This window comes from Gopherus flavomarginatus, chromosome 6, assembly GCF_025201925.1.
Source record: "Gopherus flavomarginatus isolate rGopFla2 chromosome 6, rGopFla2.mat.asm, whole genome shotgun sequence".
NCBI classification, from domain to species: Eukaryota; Metazoa; Chordata; order Testudines; family Testudinidae; genus Gopherus; species Gopherus flavomarginatus.
The window spans coordinates 85,821,957-85,843,674 of record NC_066622.1 but is presented as its reverse complement, the minus strand read 5'-3'; the positions used below and the strand labels follow the sequence as shown (position 1 = coordinate 85,843,674).

Sequence of the window (21,718 nt, the reverse complement as noted above, 5' to 3'; positions counted from 1 at the left end):
TTTTTGCTAGTCCTGCAAAATATGCCACCATCCACCTTAATGCCCAAACTCTCCCCCCTCCAAAAAGACTCTGGTCCCCCCCTTGCAATAATAAATATTAACTGACTCTTGTCCACCATTATCACTTGCTGGAGGATTCTCTGCAGCGTGAGGTCTTCAAACCACAATTTTGAGGACTTTATTAACTCAAACATAGGTTAGGGATTTGTTACAGGAGTGGGTGGGTGGGATTCTGTGGCCTGCATTGTGCAGGAGGTCAGACTAAATGATCATAATGGTCCCTTCTGACCTTAAAGTCTTTGAGTCTATGTACGTTTTAAATAAGTATTTTTGTAAAATCACAGTGCTATCATTTAAAACCTTTTCAGAGTCTGTATACAGTTACAAAGGAGAAAAGCAAAGAAAAATTATTCTAACTGTGGAACAGATCAGAGATCGGCACTTTCTGATGGTATTATGGGGAGCAGGGGCAGCCTGGTGTCCTCAACTTCAAAGGAAAAAGGGTAAGTATAAATAAACTCTTTGTATGTATTATCCAGGTGAATGATTAATATATGTAATCTGCAGTCATAGTAAAGGTCAAGAGAAGAGCGAGAAAAGGTAGCATGAGAACCGTGTTTTGCATGATGCTTTTAACTGTATTAAAACATTCATTTAGTAAATATTTTTATTCAGTGGGTAAATGTCCCTCAGTCCTATTGTGGCAAAGTACTTGAGGTTTTTAGAAGTTTTAACAATTCCCACCACTCTACACTGTCTTCTGTTATGCAAGTTGGCTCAGAAATTTCAGCTTGCTTCATCCACTTTTTCTGGAACACCAGTGAGAGTTTTAAATTGCTGTTTAAGGGTTTAGCAGTGATTTCATAATGCTTTATCTATATTTTCATATATCAGAATCTCACAGGGCTTTACAGATGTTAGTCTAGCTTTGACTTAGAGGTTGATCCTGAGAAATGCTCAGTACCTATCAAGATTATTGCCATAAATGTTTGGGGCAAGGTTTAAAAAAGACATCACTTCAGTGAGGTGCAATATTACATGCATTTTTACAAATGGAGAAACTGAAATATATAAAGGTTAAGAAACTTGCCCAAGTCACATGGTGAATCTATAGTCGAGCTAGAAATAGATCCTGGAAATTCTGACTACTGCTTCTCCTGCTCTAACCTCTGGAGCACACGCTCTTTCAAAACTCAAGTAGCTGCAGGTAGAGCCTAAAGCAATAAGACACACAAAATAATAATGGGAAGAGATAGACTACCAGCAGAAGTTGAGCATTAGGCTGATGAAACCTTCATGATCTTTATTTTTTGGTATTTTGTAATAAGAAGGGAATAGGACATGTGAATACTGTCCAAAAGAAATAAAGAATTTATGAGAGATTAACATGAGGTGAAATCCTGGACCCATTGGAGGCAATGGCAAAACTCCTGTAAGTTCCTTACAGAACTGAGAGAGGTGAAGTATTAACTGTTAAATAATATGGGAGATCACTGAAAAATTTCTTGACACTACAGTATGTGCTGCAGCAAGTTAAATAGTTACAATGGATAATCAAGCCATAAGATACTATGCTATAATAAAGACTTTGTTGTTTGGTACCTTCAGTGGATGATAGCAGGAAATTCTAATAACATATAACCATGTATAGGATTATAATAACTGTTTTAACTGTGCCAGAGAGCTTGTAATTTATTCTCCAGTTAGTGTTCTATGAATCTAGCAATTCACATATTTTAATCATTAAAAGACTATATCTAAAATGCAAGATAAAAGACTGATTTCTCAACTGTCCAAATACCCATCACTGATAGACAAGCCATGAACATTTGATCCCAGCAAGACAGCCAAGAAAAGTCCACGTCATGCCAAACAAGTGTATAGGTCACAACAGTTAATTGGCATGATTGGGTCACAGGAAGAGAGCACATGATGGTCATTCTTGCTATGAGACAAAAACAGCTAGGCATGTGATGGCCATGTGTATAGAAGGTTAAACTTTACATAGTAGTCTTGATAAGTAGGATGAGGAATTGCAGTTTTTTTTATACTTCTCTGGAAAGACAGATGGATATTTAGTGATATTAATAACTCTATCTGGAAACATCAAAGCAAATTCTTTTAACAAAGAGGTACGGTTATTTTCACCTCTCACTGAAGTTGTAAAGAAAACACTCATACTCTGCCACTAAAAACTGTTGTAGTTCTATAGACTTTCTTTGTAATAGCATCAGGTAGTACAGACTCTATTATCTATATTACTCTGATCTGGCTGAGGTTACCAAACATGATGGCTTGAATGATGAAATACTTTTCTGTAGGCCAACAGTCTTTGGAGAGCAGAGCAGGCCTAGTAACATGGGGTGAAATCCTGGACCCATTGAAGGCATTGGCTAATTCCCTTTAAAGACAAGAATTCGCCCATGAAGATTTTACAACTAAAAATGTATTCCTTGTGTTCCTAAAAAATTAATTTGCGATGCATACTAGATAAGGTTGTGTCAAAATATTGCAGTCCTGACTAATGTATGTAAGCACCTCATCCTGACTAAGTAGCAATATGCAGTTTATGTCAAAATCGTAGCACAAGTAGAGAATTTACTGCTGATACAAAATTAGCTTTTATGAGGCCAAAGAAATAAATGTAGCGTTTAAAAAAAAAAAAAAAGGCAGTACTCTCTGCTAAGTTGACTGAATGTCTTCCATGCAGGAGCGGCGCCAGGGTTTCTGACGCCCTAGGCGGACGGCCATTTCGCCGCCCCCCATGGGTCCGGTGGACCTACCGCAGTCATGCCGGCGGACGGTCCGCTGCTGGAAAGGCTCCGGTGGAGCTGCCGCAGTGATGCCGGCGGGCGGTCCGCTGGTCTAAAGGCTGCGGTGGACCTGCCACAGGCATGACTGCGGTAGGTCTGCCAGAGCCTTTAGACCAGCGCACTGTCCGCCGAAATGACTGCGGCAGCTCCACTGGAGCCTTTCCAGCAGCGGACCGTCTGCCGGCATGACTGCGGTAGGTCCACCGGACCCACGTGCCGCCCCCCTGGCAAAATAGCGCCCCCAAAAAAATCTGGCGCCCTAGGCCATTGCCTAGGTCACCTAAATGGTAGCGCCGGCCCTGCTTCCATGCTTTTAAGAAGGACATGAAAATTAATATCTGAGGGCAATAGTTATTACAACAATTATTTTTATACTGTCCTGGAAAGAATACAGCAAGAGCTACTAGGATGATCCCAGCATTTAGGAAAAGTGAAGGTCTCTCTATTAGAGAAAAGCCAATGTGGGTTAACTGAAGCAATAGAGAAAATTATTATGAAACAGTTTGGAAAAGTGAAAAAGATCAATGCTCACACTAGTGAGGAGTATTAAAAGCCATAGAGAACAATCTAAAAATTGAGAATACCAACAGAATTGTTTTTCCCCAAAGAGTCGTACCGCTGGGGACTGTACAAGTTGCCAGATGAGATCATAAAAGCAAATAGTTTAAAAGAGATTATAAGAGCTAGATAGACTAGGCTAGAGAGACAGTGACCAAGCACACAGCGAATGGTGAAATGAGCATGGCAGATCTGATCGAAAGCCCATGGAAGTCTGTGGAAAGTTTCTCATTAACTTTAATGGGTTTACAGTCTTCTGTGCTTGTTGTGCCAATTTCAGGCAGCTTTTTTATCAATTCCTTTTTTTAGGGTAGGAAGGGGTAGTGTATTTTCTCAACCATAGTAAAGTGATTTTTAAAAAAAATCAATTTAACATGTGAAAATTGCTTTCTCTAGAAACAGCTTTTCAGATGATTTACTGAAAAGAAATTAAATTGTATGGCAGTCATGTTAAGGATCCATGTGATATTTTTCAAGACACCTAAAATACAATTCTTCATAATTGTGGCATCTGCATTAACCTGCTCTAACCCAATGTACATAGTGATAAGACAGGAATTTTGTCAGCTTGATCCAGAAAAAGAGTGAAAAAGCAAACACAAAGTGGCTTGCTTCAGCCAGAGGAATGCAGTCTGCAGCATTACTTCTGGGCAGTATAGTTTATCCAAGGCCTTGCCTACACTATATGGGAAATTTGATCTAAGCTGCACAATTTGTGTTACGTGAATAGCATAACTCAAATCAATGTAGCTTAGACCTACTTACCGCAGGATCTACACTGTGTGATGTCGACAGGAGACACTCTCTTATTGACTCCCTGTACTCTTCTCAATCCGGTGGAGTATATGAGTTGACGGGAGAGCGATCTGTGGTTTATTTTAATGAGTCTAGTGAAGACCCACTAACTCAACCACTGATGCGTCGATCTCCACTCCTCAATCCCCTGGTAAGTGTAGACCCTGAGGGATGTTCTACACTACACAGGTTGACAATGGCAGTTTATATAATATATAAACTTATCTCATAGAGCTGGAAGGTGTCCCTGCCTGCAGGTATATGGGATCTTGGGGAGCAATTACCACACAGGTGGGGTGCAAAATAAACTTTATTAAGAAAATGCAAAAACAGGGAAAATTTAATAGTGAGGAGTATGGGGTTTGTTAAGGTAGGCAATTGGGGAGGAAGTTCTTTTAGTATAGTATAGGGGGTTTCAATAGTGGGGTACAATACAGTGGGGTACAATACAGTTGGTAACCAACTAACACTGAAGTATAAATGTAACAGGTAGCTAACAATTTCTAGGTAAAGGGTGTGTCACAGCAGCATATAACCAACTAACAGTTATGGGTAAAATGTGTTAAATAACCAACAACTCTAGGTAAAAATGTGTCACAGTGGTGTAAATATAAAATGTGAGGTGTGTGAGAGAGAAAAAGGGTAACCAATGGGGTTTTATGCTAGACTTCAGTAATACAATTGAGGTTTGGCAGCAGTAGGAGCGGGGTGAACACGTGGGGGAAGGGATTAAAAGAGAGAGAGAGAGAGAGAGAAAGGCAGTGGTAGAGGAATGAGGTTAGGGGATGGGGGAAGAGGAGCACGTGGTGGAGCAGAAACCAAAGATAGAGGCGCTACAGAGGGAGATTTAAACTCAGGGAGACACAGAGAGCAGACAGGCTGCAAGTTTAAACAGCAGAGAGACTGCAATGAGTGACTGGGGAGCTCGGGGGGGGGGGGATTGGGGCAGTGGGAAGACAAATTCAAATAGTAAAAACCTTATCTATCCCCTAACTTAATCAAACTTATATAAAATGACAAGCAGCTACAGAATACAACCAGGCAATGATTTTCTAAACTTATCTTAACCAACAATTAGGCAACACAACAAATATCACAGAAACTTACAAGCTCTACAATCTTAACAAACTATGACTTATTAAATTAAAAAAAACCAAGACCTATGGTGCACCTTATGCTATGGGGAGGTTGCAGAGGGCAGAGTGGTATGTATCCAGGACCCAGCTCCCAAGGAAGCCAAGGGATGGTGGCTACAGCGGTGGATACAGCTGAAAGCAGAGAGCCCCAAGGCAAAGCCCACATGAGCAGAGCTTAGCAGTGGCAAAGAGCCCTGTAGTTTAAGAGAGGTTTTAAGACACAGACCAAGGTTTAGCTTGAGTCTGTGTGCTGGGGAAACAGAGCCAGCAGCTAAAATAATAAAATAAAAGTATAGAAAGTTTTACAGAGGGATTCTTACCAGTCCCCAAGGCAGCAGCAAAGGCAGAAGCAGCAGCAACATCAGAAGAGGCAAGGAGGGTTCGGTACAGTCTCAATAATCAGGAGATCTCTCAGGTAGCAATTCGTTCTTCGTGGGGGGGGGTTTCAAAAAACGGGGATACGCTCAAAAATAAAACGAGAGCGGAGAAAGGACCCCCCAGAACCCTTGGCTGATCAGACCAGGCAGCAATGCAGGAACCTTTCTGAGGTGTGTTTCAAAAATGTCTGGTTTTAAAGGCAAACTTGGGCAGTTTCCCACCAGTAATCCTGATAGGCTCCCTCTGTCACAGGGGAGGGGACACAGGGGAAAAACTGAAGGTAAGCCCAGAGACATGCCTGGACATAGTCCTGTGCAATAGGTGACTCAAGAGCACATGAGACTATGACTCATGCCCAGGATCTTAAAACCACAATAGGCCTTGCAGCTCTGGACATTGCCTACCCTACACCAAGCCCAGGTTCAACGAGGTGATAACAGGACTAACCCTTTGAAAAGGGCAGTGGTCCCACTTAGCATGCAGCACAAGTGGCCATCCCTTTGAGAAGGGCAATGGCTCTTGTTAAACAACTTAAGGGGCCCTCCCTTTGAGAAGGGCAGTGGCCCTGGTAAACAACTTAACAGCCAGGGAAGGGCGGCCACAGGAGAACAGAAAACAAAATGGAGTCTGGGGAAACAAAATGGAATAGGGGAATAGCTGTAACGGACAGAAGGGACCATGAAAGGTGATCAAGTCCAGCCCCCTGCGTTCACTAGCAGGACCAAGAACTGATGTTGCCCCAGATCCCTAAGTGGCCCCTTCAAGGATTGAATTCACAACTCTGGGTTTAACAGGCCAATGCTCAAACCACTGAGCTATTCCCCCCTCCATTATGTCGACCAAATTATGTCCGTGTCTACACTACAGCCTTCCTCCTACCAATGTAAGTGCCCTTCCATGCTGACATCGTAACTCCACCTTCACAAGAGGCATAAGGCTTATGTTGGTGTAGTTAGAGTGGAAGGAGTGTCTGTGTAGATACTGTGTACTTTACATCGGCTGTCTTGTCAATTTCATGGCAGGAGCCATGAAATTGACAAGAAAACCCACGGTCCCCTGGAGAGCTGGCTGGCTGGACCCTGCTTCTGGCTGCAGCTGGGGTGAGAAGCCCAGCGGGGCATCTTCCTGCTCCCAACTGGGAGCTGGGGTGAGAAGTGGGGGTGGCTTAGGAGCCCGCTCCCCACTGGGATGAGAAGCCCAAGTGGGCCTTTCCGACTCCCATGAAGGAGGGGCAAGAAGCCAGGGCAGCTGGACCCCTCTCCCCAGTGGTGAAAAGCCCCAGGCAGCTTCCCCCTGCTCCTGGCGGGAAATGTGGGAGAGAAAAGCCCTGGGCGGCTTCTCCCCAGCTCCTGGAGGGAAAGGGGAGGCAACCCTCCAGGAGTCTGTGGAGAAGCAAGACTCCTGGCGGGGAGCTCTCAGCTCCCCACACTGCCCCTTTGAGGTTGGTGGAAACGCTCCTGGTGAGGATGCGCACCACCAACCAAAGGAGGGTAGTGTGGACATGCATCATCACAGTAATTACTGCAGAGGTTGTAAGTTGATCTAATTTTATTTATTTTATATATATATATATATATATATATATTACACACACACACCCCTCTACCCCGCTATAACACGGTCCTGGGGAGCCAAAAATCCCTATCGTGTTATAACTGAAACCCTGTTATATTGGGATAGGGGCGGCAGGGCTCCAGCCACTGTGGGGAGTCCCAGGCCCTTTAAATTGCCGGTGGAGCCCCACTGCCGCAGCCACAGGGTAGGAGCGGCAGGGCTCCAGCGGTAATTTAAAGGGTCCTGGGCTCCCTCCAGCAGCTGGAGCCCTGCAGCAGCTGGAGCCCCGAGCCCTTTAAATTGCCGGTGAGCCACACTGCCGCAGCCCAGGGTAGGAGCATCAGAGCTCCGGCAGTGATTTAAAGAGCTTTGGCCTACAGCCGCTGTGGGAAGCCTGGGCCCTTTAAATCTCCAGCGAGCCTCACTGCTGCAGCCTTGGGGTAGCAGCGGCAGGGCTCCAGCGAGATTTAAAGGGCCCGGGGCTCCCCGCAGCAGCCGAAGCCCCGGACCCTTTAAAGTGCCTCCCGAGCCCCACTGCTACTGCGCTATACGCGAAGCCGTGTTATATTGGGTCGTATTATAGCAGGGTAGAAGTGTATATATAATGAGCCTCCAAATTAACCCCATCCTTGTGTATATTAGTCTGAGGTAAGTACATCCTCTCACACACTTTGTATGTTATGGCATCCAAAAAGAGACACTACATTGTCTTTACATACTAAATAATATGTAATTATATGATCAGACACAGGCAACCTTGATTGGCATTCCTAATTTTTGTGTGTGACTTTACAACCTTAAGATTCTTTAATATCATCTTTTTGTTTAATGTAGTTTCCTTCATTTTAAAAAAACAAAACTTTAAAAATTGAAAAAACAAAAATGTCATCTATAGAATCCTATTGCCTCTCATATGAGTCATTAGCAAGGTTGGGACTTCTAGATCCACAGTATAGTCCTCTACCGCTTGAGCTAACAGTGTAATGAATAGTAGTAGAGGATGTTATCTTCTGTGTGAACCAGTCATTAGGGTGGGCTGGAGACACACACTTTGCCCCTGGTTTTCATAGCTAATTGCTAGACAGAAAAGGCACGCTGAGATTCAGGAATAATGTGTTCAGTTTCAAAATCTGTAAGAGAGTATGCTTTAGTAGTATCATAGGCAGTTCTGCTCCTATCATCTCCTTTCCTCCCAGACGTCCTGTGCCCACTTCTGCTCCTATCCCACCACCTGAGCCCAACTCCTGCCCCTCCACTCTTACCCTCTTGCTTGACTCTTGCCCCTATCTATCCTATCAGCATCTCCTGCCTCTGTCCCCTATTACTTCCACTTCTAACCTCTGAATTCCTGTTTTCATCTTGTAAGTAACTGAAAACAGGGTCTTCTATTGGAAAATGTCAGGCAACCTTAACTATAGGTGGCGTTACAAGCACCACCTATAATATAATTGTAATCCCCATATTGACAGTTTCCCTCCTTTCTTCAAAAATAGGTGTTTTTCATCTAAGAAAACAAGTGAGTAACTGAAATTTGTAGGCTAAGCCATTCTGGAGATCTGATAAGATGAAAAAACTTAGGAAAAGTCAATGCCAGGGAATTGTTAAAGAAATGTAAAAACTTTAAAGCTCCTTGTTTGATTTCCCCCCCTCCAAACTTTCCCTTGCATGAGAGATGTGAAATTTCACATGGATTAGTTTCTTTTGAGAAAGTAGGGTCAAGAGTTGAAAATTGAATTCACTCTAACCCGCAAATGTGAGCTTCAACCTCAACTATGGAGTGGCTAGCACTGCTCCATAAAACAGTTTATATTTTAGGGGTTTCAGAGTGGTAGCCGTGTTAGTCTGCATGCATCCGATGAAGTGGGTTTAGCCCATGAAAGCTTATGCCCAAATAAATTTGTTAGCCTCTAAGGTTCCACAAGTTCTCCTCATTTTTAGGAGTTGTATTCTTCATTCAATGACTTGCATTTCTCCCACAGAATAGAGGAGCAGATTTAAATCCCATCTGAATGAAATACCTGCAGAAAAAGGATAGTAACCCCATTGTTTTAAATTTTTGGTTGAAAAGTAGTGCAACACTAAGAGGGTACTGAACTTCCTGCCTCAGTTATGCAATGGAGCTTCATCCTGTGATTGTGTTTCAAGAATATGCACAAGTGTGTGGTTTAGTGACCCCTGAAGCAGATAGTGTAGTATTTCTTTATTTTAATGCCTTCGTTGTTTGCTGTGTGTGATCTGTAATTGTGCAAGTCAGTAAAATGAAATGTCCTGAACAAAGTACAGAGTTTTGGAAAATGGATCAATGTTTGGACAGTGGCAAAATGACTTATCAGTGATATCCGCTATAATTCTCCTACTAATATAATTTCCTTCTTCAGGTTCCAGGATTCAACTCCATAACCGCATGTCAGTAAACTACTAAACCCAGCTGTTGTCCAGAATTAGTGTGTATTGACAGTTGGGCCCTTTTTACAAGTCATAAAGGGAGAAAAAATCCCCCTCTGAACAGTTGCTTTATTGTAAGTTTAAGAATTGCTGTTTTGTAGTTAGAGCTCAATTCACCACACCAAACCCCCTTCCCTCTCCCAGCAACTGATTTTTTCATGGCTGTTCTACTCTCCCAGCATGCACTGAGTTTCTTTCAATAGGAGTTCCAGGCACAAAGAGAAGCCAGAATAGCTTTGAAGAGACCCATTTTGGGAACTCAAGAGGAGAATTTAGCTTAGTGTTTTTAAGTCATCTTTCTCGTAATTAACCCTTTCAATATTTAGCACATTTTTCCCTTTGTTTTCCCAAACACAGATAGGAGCTTTTTATAACAAACCAAAATATAAAAAAAAGTTTAGTTATTTTATAGGTAACTCCTGAGGAATAGTAGTATTCATAATACAAGGTGTTCTGAAAAAGAAATTTTACAAGAAATTATTACAATACTATTTCACTGCATTAAATAAAAATGTTTTATGGTGTCGTGACTGGCCTATGTCAGAGAGCAACAGCATTGCCAAAGACAAGCATTCACTATATCAGCCAGCACCCCACACCAACTTATTAGATTTCCTTAAAAAACGTGAGATTTTTAAAAGGATAAAATGGGTTCATTTTACTTTTTGGGTACACTTGGATCATGTCTTAAAATTTTTATATGGAACCATGAAGACTAAAAAGCTTACATTTTTTAGTGTAACCTGCCAGTCTGATGCAATCAATTTGATCCAAGAACTGAGTTTTTAAGAAAAATGCCAGCTGTCATGAGACTTATGATACAGTTGCAATAGCAGACAACACTGAGCACATCATTCTGTTTCATTAAGGAATCCTGTAGGTGTTTGCAGCTTTCTACAAGTATTAACCATGCCTGGAAGTTAACTCAATTTCTTGGGTCTTTATTTGTTCTTGCTTTATTTTTCAGATCACATATGGGAATTTAAATATTTACTTGCCCGACGTAGTTTTATTTCAGGTGATATTGAACTGCACACAACTCCATGGTCATCCTGTGAGTGTCTGTTTGATGATGATAAAAGGGCAGTTGAATTTAAAGAGAAGTTTCAAAAAAGTGAAAAGTATCTCATGAAAATGACAAATCTGTCAACACACTTGGAGGAAAAATGTTCAGGTGAGATTGTAATCCATAGCTCTTTGTTGACTACCTATTTAAGTGAGAGACACATTGATAAGCAGGAATGCTGATTATATTTATGACCGTTAACAGTGTTTTCATTTAAAACCAGACACACACAGCTGGCTGTAGGCCTGAAATTGTGTATCTTGGAAGCAGTTGCTCAGTATCCCAGCCAAAGTGTGAATGCAGCCTTCATTCAGAAGACATAGGGATGACCTGTGAAGGGGAGCAGAATAAAAACAGCTTGGGTTAAATGTGTTAATATCGCCATCTACTCTCCACTGTAACATTTTTTTATTGTGAGGATAATTACCCATTGGAACAGCTATTCAAGGAATGTGATAAATTGTCCATCACATGAAGTCTTTAATCAAGTTTGAAATCTGTCTAAAAGATATGCACTGGTTCAATAAAAATTACTGGGGCAGATGTAGAAACTACTAGATGAGGTTTTTTGGCCTTTATTATGCATTGTAGTCCTTTTTCACTTTAAAAGCTATGTAAACCCCTGGAGCAGAACAAAACAGACATTTTCTCTCAGAGCATAGGATGGACACCTATGTCTGTGTATAGTCATTCAGCAAAACTGCTGGAAGAACATTGTTGAGGATACAAAGTCAAGTGTTTAGAAGATAGGAAATGAAAGAGTCATAGTGTCCTGTGCACTCTAGTGTGTGTGCATTATGATATAGCTTTTAATTATATAGCTACATACTGTGTTTTCCACAGGACTCGTCTCTGGTTCAGTGCACAGTCTGGATAAGGTGCCTGTTCAATATTTTTTTTTTTTTATCCACATCAATAACCAGTTGTTTTCCACTGGTTGTAATTGTGATCAGTGTTAACAGTACAGCCATTTTTGGGAACTTAAGTAATGAAAATAGGTAGTTTTTGCTAGTATATTTTTTGTAATCACATTTTGAACAAATCTAACTCCTTTGAAGTTTGAATCACAGACTTAAAATTTGGCAGGGGCATAGTCCTGAGGTTAAAGAGGTGTCTTTTGCTGTACACATGACAATCTATCCAGATTTGGTTAAGTTATAAGCTGTGGAAAATCACCATTTACACATACACAATAGGACTTATTTAACATTTATCCTTTTATTTTCTGAATGTTCCAGCTGCACTTCTCATGCTCCTGGGCTCCACTGAGTCTTGGTCATTGTGTCCATGTGATACACACAGAGCTAGAACTCCAGGTGGAACAAAGGCAAAACAAATGCTCCCACTCCCCTCCGTCAAACTGTCCTTTGATGCTATAAACTTTTGGTGTATCACAGCATCCTGTTTCCCCATTGTCTGTCGTTGTACTTGCCATAGAAAGTTTTATGTTTCCAAATTTATTTACCAAGACATCTCTGTATATGAGAAATGTTTGAATAATCTCTGGCACTGTTATGATCAGAGAACATCTTAGCTATTATGATGTATTGCCTATCTGATCTCTAAATCTGGTTTTTGGGGTTTTTTTTGTTTTTTTAAATATTAGCATCTATCACTGTAATATTTAAGCACATAGGTCATTACTTTCAGATTTATTTTTCTTTATCATAATGATTTCATGACTGAGGAAATCATTCTTTGTAAAGCAAGTCAATGTGCAGTTCCAAAAAGATGAAGTAAATCTCAGGCTATTGTTATTTATACAGTGTTTGTTTTGAATCAGTTGAGCCATATCTGCTTGTTACTGCTTTCTATGATATTATAAAATACTAAGATGGCACAAAATTTGATCTAATTCTTTTGTTTTTGTAGGAGTGATTCAGTTGAAAGCCCATGTCTTAGACTTGAAGTTTACCATTGCTACTCCCCAGTACAGGCAACTCATCTTAGATGCTGACACTTCATTAGAATGTATTTTGGCTTCTCTTCCTATGATCATCTATTCAGGTTGTGCAAAATGTGGGTTGGAACTACACACTGATGAGAACAAGATCTACAAGCAGTGCCTTAGTTGCTTACCATTTAACAAAGTGAGAAAGTTCTACAGGTAAATCAAATAAGAAACTAAGACCAGTAAAACAATGTTTAGTATTAAAGAGAGAGATTTAAAATATGTTGAATAACCATAATAAATTTCATGTAAATTTGGCTTCACATATATTAACATTGTGAATGGAAATATGTTTTAATCCTTACTATACTGTATGTGTGGTCTTTAAGAAATAGCATTTTCTGGTGGTCAGAGCATATTTCTGGGATTCAGAAGGCAGTTCTGTTCCTGGCTTTGCCACGGACTTTTGGTGTGACATAGGATGAGTCTTATAACTTCCTTTTGCCTTAACTTCCCCACCAGCAAAATGAGATGATACTACTTATCTTCTTCAGAAACAATAGTAGGTTTACTACATTTGCGTTTGTAAAGTACATTGGATGGAAAATTTTACAGAATGCAAAGCATCCTTATGCATTATATTGTTTTCAGCATTACTTAAAGGTTATATTCCATCTTAAAATAATACATCATAATTTGTTAACTCTCATGTAATGTGATGAGGGGATAGTAGTGATGTTTGGTGGTTACTGTAACACTGGACTGGGATCAAGGAGGATCCTGGTCCTAGCGCTTATGTGAGAACCCAAGAAATCCATTTGACCATGTCATGCCTCAGCTTAGCTTTCAAATTTGGTGAAAGCAGAACCTCATCCTAAAACGAGATATGCCGTCTAATTTAAACTAAGGGGGACAAAAGACATCTTTCCAATTGATTGCATAGGAAAGAACAAGAATACCGTAATGAACAGCAGATGGCAGCATGAGATAGGCTGTGCAAGCTCTTGGATTTATAACAGGTTAAAGCAAACTTAAGCCTCATCATTTGATTTAACAACATAATTATTAAATGTAGAGATCATTATTTGTTTAAAATAATTTATCATTTCAAACACCTACTTAACCTTTACCTTGTTTGCAAAGTGGATTAAGCATAGGATGCATATAGTACAGGTGAATTCTGAGGCAATGAGCATAAAGTCTGGCATATAATTTACTTTTACATATAACTCCTTATTTTCCTAAATTGTCCTAACTTGCTTTATAAGGAGGTAGAACAGGAAGTGTGGTGATTGAGTACCTGCAAATAAAGCAGTCATTTCTCACTCAGTAATAGCTCATACAGCAATTAACATAGGAGTCCCTTTTATTGACTAAGGTAATATTAGCTTGGTCTTTGGAATTATCCCCTACTCAGAAATACAAAGGGATTAGTTTTTGTATTATTAAAGATTTTAGTAACTATTATTTTGTTCTTTTCTGTGTGCTGACAATGTGCTTAGGACTGTAGTAAATAATCATAGATGGCAGCATGATCCCCTTCCACAAAGAAAGCATACAACCAGAATTAGTCATGGACAATACAATGTGAATGTACATGGGTACAGTCCTGCCTACTAATGTGAGCTACACAAGTGGGGAACAGACACTGCACACCATAGCATATGGCTAGAGGGGGCCAGAGAGTCTAGCCAATCCCAAACTGTCCGACTGTACCCCCTAGAGCTGTAGTGTGCCAGCCCCTGCAATTAGGTAGGTCCCTCCCGTAGCACTCAAGAGGACGGTAGAACAGTAGCCTGCTGCTTGGGTGCTGAAGTAGTAGGACATCATATGTACCTTCTCTTCTTTATGCAGCACTGTGATGGGGTGAACTAGGTCCAGAGGCCCCCTGCTGGAGGCCTCAAGGTCCAGCCACACCCTATCCCAGAGAAGAGCCAGAAGAGAAGTCCTTCAAGTGGCCTACAGGTGTTGAAGGGAAGAAGCCAATGAGAGAGGCTTCAGGGAGCAGCAAATCACACCATATAAAAGAAGCTGCAGAACAGAGCAGTAGTCAGTTGCTGCCTGGAGCTGGAGGCGAGAGGACTGTGTTCCTGGCTTGCTGAAAGAGCAACAGGACCCTGGACAGCTGAGGGTGGGCAGGGACTAGGGGAGATAAGAAGGAGCTCCTGGCTGGCTGCTGGGTCTGAGTCCAAGACACTTGCTAGCAGGGACTGGGGGAGCAAAGAAGGACCTTCTGTCTGGCTGCTGGGACTGAGTAAGGACTGAGCTCAGGGAGGACTGCAAGAAGACAGTATCTCCAGGGAGGAAGCTCTGGGGTTACAGCTCCCATACCAGGGCCGGGACAAGGTGAAAACTCTATATCCCAGAAGGGGTCTGTTCTATTTCACCTACAGACAGTGTGTGTGACTCAGGGCTGAGTCACTGAAAAACCACCTGAGAAACCACTAACAGGGGTCACCATAAACTGAAAGATTGCAGACATACCCAACTAGAAGGGGGCGCTTGCGGAAGGTGGGTGCTGCCCTGGTACAAACACAGATAAGGATTTGGCATTATTTCTTTAATAAAAGACATCACAAGAATACCGAACCCAAACTAGTCCAAACCTTTGAGAAAAATAAATAAATTACCAGCTGCATAAGTTAAAATCCATATGAAGCAGCCATCAGTCAGTCAACCTATCTTTTAATAAAGCCAAGCCTACCTGTCTACTGTAGGTACAGAAGAAAACAAGTGTGCACATGACCAGTCCTGGAATAGGTCTGGGGCACATGGGAGGAGATTGCTTCTGTAAGATGTTAATAATGCTCATTTTGTTCTTGTACAGTTCCCTAGACCTTCAATTTATATATCTTAGAATTGCTAGTAGGGGATTTTCAGAAGAGGCCCTTAACTCTGGAATTTGCTTCCCACCTTTGCTGTAACCCAGGCCAAATATTATGACTTGCAGGGCACATCGCAAAGCTTATCTGTTTACTCAGTCTTTTCCTGTGAGCATGAATTAAATGAAAAAGATTTGGTTTTGTTCAGCAGGGAGAGATTTCTTTTAACGTTGTTGGATTTTATCAGAGGAAATTTTTTTTTTATATTTGTTTTTCAACTTCTTGTAAGAGCATGAAAGAAATATGGTTGGTCCATGATATAAATAAAATAAATAAAGTGCCCATGCCATGGAAATTTTAACTTCCTATTTTCAAGATGAGCCTAAAGGACCTCTGTTTAACCTCTCACCCAAGGCTTGCTCAAATGATGGTGAGACAATCTCCTAGAGTTGCATTGTATATCAGTTCCTGAGTCTGAGCCTTTATGTGGAGCTTGAACCCGTAACTTTTGTAAAGAGTAGTGTGTATCTAACGTTTTCACATTGACATTCTGGTCTTCGGTGTTCTAGTAAAACATCATGCATATTTTAATAGCAATTCCAAGTTGCGTGTTGTAACACTACTTGGTGCAGTCTAACAAGAGATGTGTCTCTGGTGAAGCTGGGGAAAGAGATATCTCATATGAGATACAATTTATTAACAAAAAATGTTGTTCTCATTCTATTTCCCTATTTTTATAAGAGCATGAAATGTCAAAATTGGTTCCATTTCAAACAGTTAATATTAGCGACTGAGATCAGGTAACATTTCTTTCTCCTCAGCCCACTGAATCATGTCTCCCATGACTTCTTCCGAAGATTATTTAAAGCTGTTTGCATTAGTGTTGTAAATTCAGCATGATTGGTGGTTCAAGAACCAGAACTGCTCCTTGCACCTTTTTTGGGAGTCAAATTTTTATAATCTGCATGTTGTTTGTACTTTGTTACATGAAGAGTTCTAATATGGATCATCTGTGACCTTTAAACAGGTCTCTTTTTAACTAATATTCATGATCTTAATCACTTTCACAAATTTTTAGGGCATAATTAGGAATAAGATATATCTCATAGTACGTTTGCTTGTGTTTCTGGTGTCTCACAAAGCAAGGGAAATGTCTAACTTGAAATAGCATCTGATTTTGATTCAGTAGCAGCACAAAAATTACAGCTGATGAGCTGTTTTAATATCTTAACAAATACATCATTATCCCTGAAATTATAAAATATTTTGACTGTCTTAGCTAGATTTTTTTCCTTTTAAATGTTTGACCTTTATTTATGAAAAGCAACCATGGTCTGCATATGCCCAGGTTCATTAACCTTCCAGGCTTGCTATAAAGCTCATATTTTCCCCCTATTGACTTAGGCTGTACATGGCCTGGACTGAGGTGGCTATTATGGTGTTTATATATAAATGTTTGTTTAGATTTTTAATTTAAGGACCAGGAGCCCAGAGCACTGAATGGGTACCTACAGTTGTATTTTAAAAATTCAAATAAATAAATAGTAAAAATAAACCACATTCCTTCTGGGCTATGGTTACAATGGCCCAGAAAAAAATATTGTCAACTAAGGGAGATTGGAAAGAATAGTAAATTTTTCATACAATCACACGTCTTTTGGATTTCAAAGGTCAAAATGCTATTTCTTTTCTTCTTCTTTCCATGTTTTTATCCCAGATATCTACCCTTTTGCATTCCCTCCTTATACTTTCTTTATGGGGGAGGAGGATGTAATAGTGTTTTCTTCAAGTGGCACACAGCTGTATTTTCTTTATCTATAGCTAACAGCACTTGGTTAGTTAGAAAAAACACAGTAGTGCCAGTAATAATGAGCAAACAGATTCCCAGGGAATTACACACACAATGCCTGCTTTAGTCCTCAGGGGTTTCTTTAAGTGAACAGCATCATACTGTTTTGGCCCAGCAAACTTATATATGTTGTATATTGCTGTGGAGAGCTGGAATTGTGGCAGCATTTAAGGATTAGAGAGTATGGAATGAAAATACCCAGTTTCCCAGTACCTGCCTATCTGTACCAGTAGTGAATTTTAGGTGTATTTTTAGATTGCATGTTTGACTTGATAGAGGTGGCTATATATACTCTCTCCATGGTCACCAAATTGTAGCTGGATATCTAGTTTGCAATGGGTTAAAGTAGCCATATTAGAAAATATAGTACTTGTGCATAAGAGATTAATTACAGATCAGTATTTTCTGTGGTATGCTACTGTAAATAAAAACTGACATAGGCTATGTCTACACTACAAGCTGGGAGTGCAGTTCCCCTGCTCACGTGCACATACTTTCACTTATTCTCATTGGGCTGGCCGTGCTGAGTGCATGATCACCTAAACCCAGTGGGTATGAATTCGGTGTGGCTAAGCTGGTCCTCTGCCGCCACCCGTGCTACTGTGATTACATTGCTATTTATATTTGTGTTAGCTCTCATCAAGCTAGCTGAAGTACTGGTATGTGTATGTGAGCAGGGGAATCCCACACATAGTTCATAGTCATAGTCATAGTGTCAGGCACCAAACAGAAGGCTGAATTGAGAGTGACAGATATTTGAAAAAAATTACTACTAGGTTTTACAACAAGATGTTGATTTTTTTTATTAAAGTATGTAAGACCCTTTGAGTGAAGTTAGATGACATTAGGAAGAAAGTCTGAATTAAGAACCTGAGATCAGGCAGCATCCCAAAATAAGCATAACCAAGCAAATGTAAATCTTTTTCAAATGCCTCATTTGATCCACTACAGGCTTTTCTGCAATCTGTTTTGTACTGTGGATTGCAAAAGTTTTAAGTTTTTGTCCAGAGCCAGTCTAAACAGAAATCTATCTAAGTTTGTTAACCCACATGCCCTGAGAATCCCCAAAATGATGAGGCAGCAAGACACCCCACAGAGTGTTAAGGATACATGCAAAAGACAATATTTTGCATTTTAGAAGTCTAAAATGAAATCATTTCTGGCTTATCACTGATGTGAAAGTTTTTTGCAGTTAAGCAGTTTCTCCAGGAGATTATTTGAGTTTATTAGGAAATCCAGTGAACAGTTACTTATTTCATTATTTTTTGAAGAAATAAACTATATTGGTTGAGTGCTCACGATTTCGTGGAAGATGAAAAATCCATGATTAAATCTGATGCAAAACAAAATCACCTCTTTTTTGTTACTTTTGCCTTGGATAGTGCTTTACTTTCATTATCTTAAAAAAGTATCCCCCAGTTAGGTTTTTCTCATCTTTTGTGATTAAAAAAAAAACAACTGGAAATAAATCCAGCTTCTCTGCAGTCTTCTTAACCCCTTTGATTTACCACTTTACATTCTCAGGGTCCCACATACCCTTGCTTCTTTCTTATGATGCACTCAAATATTTTTGTTGTTTATCTTTATATCTCTGGGTATTTATTCACATTTCTTCTTAATCGTCATCTTAACTAACAAAGTTTATGTTCCTTTCTTTTAGCTGATTATATGAACTTTGATTTCCTAACTCTTCTCTTCAGGCAATTTTAATTAACTTCCTCATTTTTTAAAAAGACTTGAAATACCAGGTCTTGGTATGTTCCCCTGAAAAGGTATCTAAATTAATTATATTGCAGTCATGTTGTGGAAGTGGCATTTCTGGAAGCCACTAATAATTACTTACACTTACACATGACACCTTATATATGTCCAAGGATCACAAAGTGAGATCTAAACTATCTGCACTGAAATGTAGCCACCTCTTCTGAAGTAAAACATTGCATCTGTTCAACAATTCTCCATAACAGCTCCGGGAATTGAGTATATAGCCTCCAGTTAAAACTACTGGGAGAATTTTGAGTAAGCAGAATAGCAGTACCCAAATTAAAATTTAGCCAGGACACTGTCAGTATTAAAAGTGCCACCAGATCTTTGAAGACCACATGTGGTCAGGGCCTTGATTTTTATCTATCTAATCCAACAGATTTCAGTAGCACAGAGCTAATATCACCAACACCACTTTCTGTAATGCCTCACTAACTTCTTAGAGGTCTCCTATCTTAACTATTTACCAAGACTGTCTATGCTTAGATAATAAGATCTGATCCAAAGAAATATGGCTACGACCTTAAGTGTTTAGGGGATAGCAGATGGTGTGTCAAAGAATTTGCTCATAGAGAAGACGTCACAGCCACAATCAACTTATCTATATGCTGCAAAAAAGTTGAACGTTAAGCATTAAAAGGTATTAGTTTGGTGCATTTTCTCCTTATATTACCTGCTCAATTATATAAATAGTGACAGCAGCTAAACATACCCCAAATAGGATGCAACACACTGGAGCTATGGAAATCTGCCATTCTTACCTTGTACCTCATCGGTGGTTGCAGATCTCTTCTATGGAAGTGACTCCTTCCCTTACTCCTATCTCCCTCATGCCATCCTAGTGGGGTGGCCCCTGAGATGTGGGCATATCCACTGTAAAGACCCAGACTTGGAATGATTTTGTGCCTGTCTTTTTTATTCATTTATTTATTTAGATTTAAAATTATTAAAAATGCACTTATCCAAGGCTCTGGATGCCTATCACAATTAATGATACAATACAGTGAAACTCCAGCAGCATTAAAGTGTTCATTCCAATAAGGAGTCAAACAGACCCCTAAAAAACGTAGGGTTGAAGTTCAAATTTATTATTGATTTGACTGAGTTATCCACATTATCTGTCTAATATTTTCCTGAACAAAAAAAGCTGTATATTTTTCTTTGTTAGCATTATACTTATTATCTGCATATGATAGCTGGTGTCATTATAGATTAATTATGCCTTTGGCTATTTCTCAAATGTCTTTTATAGTGAGGCCTGCAATGTCCTTAGTTCTTGTCAGTGTTTGTTGGGAACTCTACTAGAGATAGATGCAATTGGTCAGTCCTTGTGTAGTCTTATAGGTTTTGGACTTGCTTATTAGAGTGATGAACTCTTAGTTTTGCTACGAATACATGGACTTCCAAGAATCAGTTCTTGATGATTATCCTGTTGACACCAGTAAGTTACATTGTGATGTCAGCACCAAAAAGGAGACATAATGTGGGACAAAGATCCAAAATGTGAGCAATTAAAACATATTAGAAAAGGGACAACATTGATTTCATACTATTGATGGGGAGAATGAAGATCAGTCTCTAACTGTGGGATTGTTATTTTCTGTTTCTTTAGATCTGATGATAAAGCTTTCTGTGGCTGACATGTTATTTATTTCGAATAATTAATTTAGTATGTGTAAGTTAATAGAGAGAAATAATTTTTAAAGATTTTTAAATTGTAATGGGCTCCAAGAGTAATATCATCAAAAACTGATAAAACTATAAATTAATTAGAAGTTAGTGTTCTATTTTCATTATTTATAATTTTTATGTATTTCTGAAATAGAAACATATGACTCTCTCTCTTTGATATTTCAACTTATTCTTAATTGATTAGAAATTTCAGCAGGGGGTCTGAAGCGACTGCTAAGCTGCCAACAGGTTCTGCTAGCTTAATTGCTTGCATACAGAGAGTACACTGATTAGGCTGAACCACTGGTCAAGGGTCTGGAGTTAAAAGCAGAAATGTCCTTCACTCCTGAAGTGCCATAGCTTTAGGTACTTGAGTATATTTGTTTTTGCTATAATTTAATTGGAAAGCATGTGGCAGGATTGGTGGGCACACTTGTGCACTATTATGCGCGTGCTGTCTCTTACACACACACATCTTTGATCTGCTCATTCTTGGCATTAGAGAATTTAGCATTTCATCCTCTACTAAAAATACCTACATTTTTTTTTTAACCTCCAGAAGAAAACTGTTATGACTATATCTTTGCCAACTTACTTTGGAAACAAATGCCCTTTCTGTTTGTGGAGGTCAGGCCAAATGTTATCATTACTAAGGTACAATTTTCCTTTACTTAATGGAAGTTGTGCCTGCTAAAGATGGCAGTTTTTGGCCCAGAGTGAATAACTCATGTTAATACATTAATCGAAACAGAAAGTTGAAATGCCAAAGGCTGTAGTGCATTCTCTGAGTGATGAAGGGAAATAGTTCTGTGATTCAGTGGGAAATGACTATCAGTTCTCCTGACATCATCTTAAGGAATCTTAATCTCAAGACTAAGTTTTTGAGCTTTAAGAATGAGTTAGATGCTCAGCCTGGTGCAAATCAGTTGACCCCTACAAATCTGTGCAAACTTGCTTTATATCCATGGTTATCCGC

The 21,718-nt window shown here is 39.8% G+C and overlaps 1 protein-coding gene across 7 annotated transcripts in view; it reads left to right on the top strand.

Moving 5' to 3' along the window:
• SHLD2 (shieldin complex subunit 2) overlaps positions 1-21,718 on the top strand; it is an 80,468-nt gene that overhangs the window by 54,473 nt on the left and 4,277 nt on the right. For 5 of the 7 annotated variants that reach the window (XM_050958578.1, XM_050958577.1, XM_050958580.1 and 2 more), the window contains 3 exons: positions 369-503; positions 10,647-10,853; positions 12,618-12,852. In XM_050958578.1, the coding sequence (XP_050814535.1) occupies positions 369-503; positions 10,647-10,853; positions 12,618-12,852 (577 nt within the window). Of the gene's footprint in view, positions 1-368; positions 504-10,646; positions 10,854-12,617; positions 12,853-14,490; positions 16,089-21,718 lie in introns of those variants that run through there. The other 2 variants (XR_007775088.1, XM_050958582.1) reach the window with 2 other exon arrangements.